The 8,269-nt window shown below is 40.0% G+C and overlaps 1 protein-coding gene across 2 annotated transcripts in view; it reads right to left on the bottom strand.

The window, feature by feature from the left end:
• Window positions 1–5,818: 5,818 nt before the first annotated feature.
• LOC148021982 (calcium-dependent protein kinase 18-like) overlaps window positions 5,819–8,269 on the bottom strand; it is a 43,283-nt gene continuing 40,832 nt past the window's right edge. For both annotated transcript variants that reach the window (XM_087697533.1, XM_087697532.1), the window contains one exon: window positions 5,819–6,523. In XM_087697533.1, the coding sequence (XP_087553659.1) occupies window positions 6,350–6,523 (174 nt within the window). In that variant the 3' untranslated portion in view covers window positions 5,819–6,349. The remainder of the gene's footprint in view (window positions 6,524–8,269) is intronic.

Here is an 8,269-nt window from a genome sequence, read left to right as displayed (position 1 = left end):
TCTCTCTGCATATCGAGTCTCTGGGCCGATGGGATCGTGGTTTGTAATAAAGTGCTGCAAAAAAAATAAAATACAACTGTTAGAAATACGATTGCAAAAAAATAAGCAGAACAAAAGAAAAACTTACAAAGTCCTCCAAATAAGTCTTATGGCCGCCACTCCAAAGATAGACCACTCCTCCCTTCAATCGTGCCCTCGCCACCTCGCACTACTGTCTCCAATGTCTTGGAGAATCTGTAGTCTCCTCCCTGAGTCGGCGCTAGTCATCCACGTCTAGCCACTTAGGCTTTAAGGCCCCACTCTTAAGTGCCTTGTGTACATCCAATCATCTATGTGACATATATGTACGCATGCACTCCATTATCCAGCCTGTGGAAAACTTATCTGCTGCCGTAGATGCCGAAAACTCCTCATGCAATGATGCTACTATGTAGTCCTTGCTCCCCTCTTATATGTTCTTCCAATGATCCAAGAGGTGCCGAAAAACTTGTTTGTACAACTCTCTCATACGAGCCATTACCGTCCTCCCCTTAGCATTCAAGATGATGGCTCCTGTCCTATCATCTATAAGGTATCTATACCCCTTTGGGGTATGCCTACGAGAATAGTATCTCTCGGAGTAGCATTCATAGGGGTGCCACTTGTGGACGACTGAGCAAAAGCTGAAGTGATTGGAATAGACGTCTCCACAGGTGTGACAAATCCCATAGGTGATGCAACTCTAGCAGAACGACAAGACAAACACTACGTCGATACCTCCACAACCACCACGAGCTACGCTCTCTCGAATTTGTACGAGCAAGAAGTAGCACATATATCCCGAGCCGATCGCAGGCTCACTGCATCCATGTCTCCGCAGCATCTCCCATAACCACTCCCTCTGTTTGGCCCAAGTCTTGAGCGTTGACCTAGTCTACTGAAAACTGAATTATCAGAGCACACCGAAGTAGATCTAACAAAACGACCTAATGGTGTCTGAGACAGCTCCTGATCCGCCATATCTCTAAATCGAGCCATCTGACATCTGGAGACATATGTGTGAAAATCTCCTATAGATCCTCATCGCTCATCCCTCGACTCATCATGCTGATCTAAATATCCACAAAGGTCACCTACACATACAAAAATTGATATTAGCATAATCAATATAAATCAAGCAAAGCACGATAATATAAATCTTTAAAAAATGATCTTATTTAAAACGCATAGCTTATATACCCTTATAAGCGATTCGTCAACGAATTAAGTAGGTGGATGCTCCAAGTATAAAGTACCCTATGGTCCCATGTCAATCTCTTGATACAACTCTGCATACATTGGAATGTCAATAGACAGGTCACCACAAAAGGATGAGTCCATCTCATTCTCAATCATCATTGTTACTTGATTATGGCTCCTCTACGTGCTCCAAGCTTTTGGCGGCCTCCACTCCTTGCAATATCAACCCCTCTACTTGCATATTGTCCTCATCTACGCTGGAAACATTATTTTGATCATATACTCGCACTTCGAGAAGCTAAAGGTATAACATACCACCATCGAGATTGTAAGGGATTTGAATAGAAAATTACATGTTCAAAATTACGTACAATAGAGATTTAACTTTTGTAACATGTACCATGTAGTAATAAAATTTTAAAAAAACATGAGTTCATGTACATGTTCACAATGGACTGGCAATACAAACGTGTCTCACAAATTTTGAAATCTATTTTTAAAAATCCAGATGGACCTCATCGAACAATTGCTCCAGCTCCTTTAAATACCACTTTGACCACTACACATCGAATAGGATCATGGAGAAGCTACAGTAATCCACCGTGATAATACTTTGCAAGTTTTCAAAATACTCAATCTCATCTATAATGGTATTTGAATCCGTTGCTCGTCATCGGCTCTCTTACTCAAACTTTGCCATGATACCACAATCTGTTGTGAAGTGCATTTTGTCAATATGCTCCACGTGAAAATACCGTCCGCGCGACCATACCGTACTATATATTTTGTATTATACATTGAAACAGTCAATTAGTTGTTGCATATAAAATATAGATACGAAAAATCCTAAACATGTTGTCACCTTTAGACTGCATCCCCTCGAGAATTCCCACTTCTCACAATTGAGACCTCCACTCCTTCGCGAGACGCTGCAGTCAAAGCTCCATGCAACCATTGCGTTGACACAAACCGCGACATCTCCTCCATGCTCTCGAGATATCGAATCGATCGATGACGCGTACTACATTGAAATTCAAATTGCGCTTCTTCTCGATCTTTCCTAGCTTGTTTGTACCTAGCGAGCCACGTCTCCATAGAGGCATGGTACAATATACAAAAGTGATTCACTTTCTCCTCCATTGTATTTTTTTTTCTATCCCATTTTCATCCACTACATCTCCGGTCAATCTATTATCGTCCTTTAGCGACCATAGCATACTATTGTCTGAATCCACCATTTGTAATCACCGTGAAATATGTACTAACGCCACAGACACCAACCAACCTTCAACCATGCTACCTTCTGACCGAGCTCGTTATCGCACAAAGCCTTTTAGAGTTTTCATAAAGCGCTCCAAGAAGAACATCCATCGCATATAGAAAGGTCTAGCAATCTCCACTTCATCTACAAAATACACAAGAATGTGGATTTGTATCGTGAGCATGTTGGTGGGCATGTATTTCTCAAAGAGACAGACCGTCTCCACTGCTCCCCGCCTTATGGATTCAATAGAGGATATCTTGATCTCCTTGTGTGAGATCCATTGTACTAAAGTTGACAACCTGTAAATCGCCCTTCATATTTCTGGAGAAAGGCATCTTGCGATCACGATCAGTAGTACAAACTGCCACAAATGAATAAGCATTACGAACAATGACTACACTCCAAATAGCAAAATACACATACCACTTACAATCCATTCGTAGTACAAATCTAACATATCTTATACCAATCATGAAATTTTAGCCCTGATAATTGATCATCTTTAGAAAACGTAGACCTGCGAGAACGCATCATACCCGTCGAAGTGCAGATAGACTTGATAATTTGCTTCGCAATGCGCTCTTCTTTAGTGGATAAAACCCAAGGAGCACGAGGTAAATGCAAGCAACCATCAGCACTTGACTGCGGCGACTGCGGCCAAAGCACCTCCATCTTGCCTATCTCCTTCAAATCCATTTGTCCCTGTGTAGTGTCTCTTTTCTGTGATATGGTCTCATAGTAAGATGCCCACATTCTTGAAAATATGCATGGGATTCAACAAGTGGTTGATCTGTAAGTGGATCCTATATGACAACTCAGAGAAAACTGAAAACCGTCACATTCCGTTTGGATGTGACTATGTGGACCATTTTTAGCTCGTACTAGCTTTGGGCGTTCATGCGTGCTGGAGGTCGTCCAAGAAAACATTCCCTCAGTTCATAACCCTCCGACAAGAAAGCAATGTGTCCTTAATATATCTTCTTCATGGTTCGTGACCTTCGAGAGTCTAACTGTGGCCCACACAATGGACATGCAGGATAACCTGAGATAACCAAACATGTCCCAACACCTCTATCCAATGAATACAAACTTGAACGAGCTATGATAGCTATTACCAACGAGAACGGAAACCTACTTACATGAGCACTCCCCGAATCCCAGAAAGTCATGCATGGTCCACATGAGAATGGCTCGAATATTGACGGACCGTTGATCATCGTGCTTGCTCATATCTTCGACGGTGACGCCCTCCTCCCACAAAATCTTAAGCTCGTCAACTAATAGACGAAGATACATGTTTATATTTTTGACTTTGTAGCGGCCGAAAATGAGCAAACTAAGGATGATGTGTCCTTTCTTCGTAGAAATCCATGGAGGGATATTATAGTTGACAAGGACTACAGATCACACACTGTAAAAAGTTGAGCGCAAACCGAATGGGTTCACACCATTCATAGCAAGGCTGAGCCGAAGATTCCTTGGCTCTCAGGCAAAGCTTAGAAAGGTCAATGTGGCTCCATGCGCGTAAATACACTGATATTTGTTGAACTCCATATGTGGATCTATTCTGCGCATACCACGTTGTCAAGCTCGCTATACCGGACGTACGAAACATGTGATTTATACGAAAAATAAGCGAAAAGTGTCTAAGAAATTTTTAAGGAATGGTTTACCCTTGCAAGTCCTGGTGATACCTGTAAGCACCACACTTTGGATATATCTCTATAGTCTCGTATTCTCCTCGAAATAGTATACAATCATTGATACGTACATGGATGTTGTAGTCCATGCCAAGCTTTCGTAAAACATGTCACGCATCATCACGAGACTCGAGCATGATATTTATAAGCGATAATATATGATACTTCAATAACCTTTAAAAAAATCATAAAACACCTTTAAAATCACAATTATTTTTTATGATAGTTCCGAAAAAAAATCAACAAAGCGTACGTACAAGGTACCGGAATAACTCGGTCACACTTGCATCGCTCCACCTATATTTTGCTTGCGCATCTTAAGAGTGCAAACAAGGTCTTCAGGCGAGATACTCAACACCCATCATATAATGGTATGGATATTTCCTCTCTAAGCGGATCAGATGTCTCGACATCCATGAGTATCAATTCACCAATCACTGCCTTCATCTCAAGGTCCAAAATTGTAGAAAAGTCTGAAAGGCTACATATCTCCTCTAGTATTGACGGTATAGATTGGGTAGTATCTTTCAAGTGGTAAATTAGCTCAAGCACTCCATCTATCGCACACCCACGAACTCTTCTAACTAGCCGCAAAAGATACACTCCTCGAGATGAGACGTCACCTCCCTGTAATAAATTTACCGACCACATCTAATGTTTTTATATATTATATTCAATTAATTTGCGAATACAATGCATGACTAATATACATTTTTCTTATCATTTGCTTAAAATCTGAGATCGTATGATCAATGATCTTTGATTGAAACTCCCCGTAGTGTCGTACGTGTTCTATAGACAATTGATATTTTCGTTTAATTCCTAGCTTACATTGAGAGCAAAGACATGGGACACGTTGATTAAGATACACCTCGCGATCTTAGACGAGTTATTGAGATACTTGCGGCCAATTTATTTTAATAATGTAGTAGGACATGTAATATCACTAAAGCTTGGAGAAGATTTACATCATCATGTACTTGCTTTGTGACTCCCATGCTAATCACTAGGAAACTAAGCCCTAAAAGTCTAGAGATTACATAGTGTTTTGCAAGTTCAATTAAGGTTGTTGCTAGACAGTTCCTTCGATGCAATGCACTATGCTTGTACCCAAGTCACTAGATCAAAGGGAGCCCAAGAATAACCTGTTACTCTAAAACTCATCATCGTCACAAAAAATGCTAAGAGCTATCTTGTCTACAATACCATAGAAAACGCACACTACCACATGAAAACAAACAGACCCAGCAGGCAAATGTAGTTACATCCCAGCCCCAAAATCCTCACTCACACAGTTTATCATTTAATATTTGGAAACAATTCTAGAAAGAGATTCTGTGCAGTGCAAACTAAAGGACCTTGCTTCTGTTGGCCATATGGCCCACGTGATAGCATCTGCCTGTGGACTATGGCAGAAACTCTATGAATCCTGAACCATTTGAATTTTAATTTCCAACATACAACCAAACATGAATCCTATTATAAGAAGAAAATAGAATAATCAAGCTCCACATAGACCAGAAGTCAGATTTTACAGCAAATTCAATTTCATGATATATGTCTCATTAAGGATAAAGCTCTAAACCAAAGTGTCAAATACATAACAAGCTTTAACAGGAGAATAGTAAGACCCAAGAAGAGGAAGTAGAGATCTTTAGTTGTACAATTGAAGACATCCAAAGCCTTGGCAGGTAAGACACACAAGAGTCACACTGAAAATATCCCCTTCTTTGAGAGACTCTTACAAGGGAAGTAAAAACAAAATTCCAGAACACGGAGTTCAACATACCGTGTTTGCATGGTCTGATACTACCATAAGTAGCACCACCTCAACTTACTAAAAGGTAGGAAACATATGGCTTTGAAGAGCTGCATGCTTTTGGAACCACCCACCCACTCACTCAATACAAGGTATGCGACAATGTCATGGCAAATGCATGAATATCAGGGGACCATCTGCTGACACCACCCCTTGAGGCCATAGTAGCAGCAATCATCAATCGGAAGGCTCAAGCATCCACATTTCAGCTACTGATAGTGTGAATTGATCTTCCTTGTCATTATTAGCCTGGTCAATATCTTCCCTCTTACATGTCCATCCACAGTAGCCCCCAAGGTTTGCAGAAGGATATCCTCATAAAGTCCGTTCAAACATTCATCTATGAAGTTAGTTCAATAATGATTTGTGCGGCCGTCGCTCCTGCCCATTTGGCTCCGTGGTCTTAGACTCCATACTAACTTGTCTAAGCAGCTTCTGAAACTCTGGCAGGCTTATTCTTCCATCCTTATCAGTATCAGCCTCGTCCAGTAAGTTTTCAATTGATCCTTTCAGTCCCGTGTACTGCCAATAACAACATTATAGCAAAATTACTCAAATGAGATGGCAACCCATTGAACATCAAACATTAAGCCATCCTTTGGCTTGACTAACAGATTGTTTCATAAACAAAACCTGACAGTGCAATCACACAGCAGCAGGCTGAAGGCCAATCTTCTGCCCATTCAGTAATGCAGACCTACATTCAGTGTTATGTTCTTTGAGCAAAAAAGCCAACAAACTAAACCCACTCAGGATGAGCAGATCTTTCAGGAATGACATGTTTGGAACACCTCAATTTCAGGGCAGATAATTAAGGGCATATGAGTACCCAATAGAATGCCCCGTGAAATACCTTTGCAATTTTAAGTTGTCTAAAAGAGCAATTTGATGAAGTCTCCAAACAGGAGCACACATACACAACACTAGAAAAAGAACTTGTATCCTGTTTAATTAATTTGCATGTTCATTATTGAACTTGTTACTTTTGCAATTACTAAATATCTAGGAAAGTGCATTAGAACTGGTCACTGATGAGCAGTCACACGTTATGGTGGATCCAAGTAGTGGGTTAGAAGAAACATAATGCACGCCTCCACCTATATGACCCGATTGGGCATTTGTAACAAGACTCAAGCATATCAAGGTCAAACTCACACATAGAAAGGATTAATGCCTTGAGGTGTGAGGGCTAGATCTGCCAAAATAGACAATTACAATCCACAAGATGCCATGATCATAAATATAATGTGCATATGTAGGCTGAAAGTCTAGAATGGATATCTCTTTGCATAGAAAACTTATACAAGGATTCTAGAACTATTTTTGTAATGTAATTGAAAAGAGCTTTCACATGATAACCATACATAGGAGGTCCCTAGATTTTAGAAGTCTCAATTTAGTCTAAAAATGCCAAGCTAAAAAAATAGAGATAACATTCTAAAAATAATAAGCCCAAGTTTAAACAGCCCTTATAAATTGTTTGTTTTTAAATATTGACAGTTCTCAACCAAAGAAGAAGGCCGTTAAAGAAGAGATAAGTGTCAAGCTTTTAAGTATCCCATGACTTGTCTCACTTAATGACACGTTATTCACCTCATGACATGTGGTTGACCACATACCTTGTGCTACAAACTTATGTACAACAAGTGAAGATAACCCCAAAGTTGGTGAAAGTAAAAATGCTTTCAATATGTGGATTCATGTGGATCCATCTACAACATCTCTCATAGTTGTTAGGTACAAAAGATCCAATACCATATTGTATGATAAAATACAATCTTAAAGTATTATAAAATATGATATAACATTAGTACGGGAAAAAAAGTGACTTGATTACTTCGGACTACAGACGATAAAACACATGTTTAAAGCTAAAAAAGCAATGCCATTACAGTTTGCAACAAGCCAAAACCTCATACACAACATGCACAATGCGTTGCAAGTAAACAAATGGAAGTGGATGTGAATATATGCTTGGGTTTTGCATGTGAGACACAAAAACTCTCTAGAACCACTCCCCATTTAATGAAAGTTCTGGTAATTTACATGTTTTGGGACTGTTTTAAAGAGCTTATCAGAATGTGATGAATTATATCTCAACACCCCCTCTCAAGTCCAAAACTAGAACCAAAAAGAGACTAGAAGAAAATCTCAAGTCCACTTTACCCCAAGGCATCCCACCCCAAAGCAACTAAGGCATCAAACAAAGGGTGCACATTGGTTGCCCAATGGCCTACCAAGACTACAAAGGCCATGGATATCTTACCA

This window comes from Lygodium microphyllum, chromosome 17, assembly GCF_053477565.2.
Source record: "Lygodium microphyllum isolate KBCC chromosome 17, Lygodium_microphyllum_v1.1.10, whole genome shotgun sequence".
In the NCBI taxonomy this organism is placed as follows: domain Eukaryota; kingdom Viridiplantae; phylum Streptophyta; class Polypodiopsida; order Schizaeales; family Lygodiaceae; genus Lygodium; species Lygodium microphyllum.
This window is presented reverse-complemented; position numbering and strand designations above follow the sequence as displayed.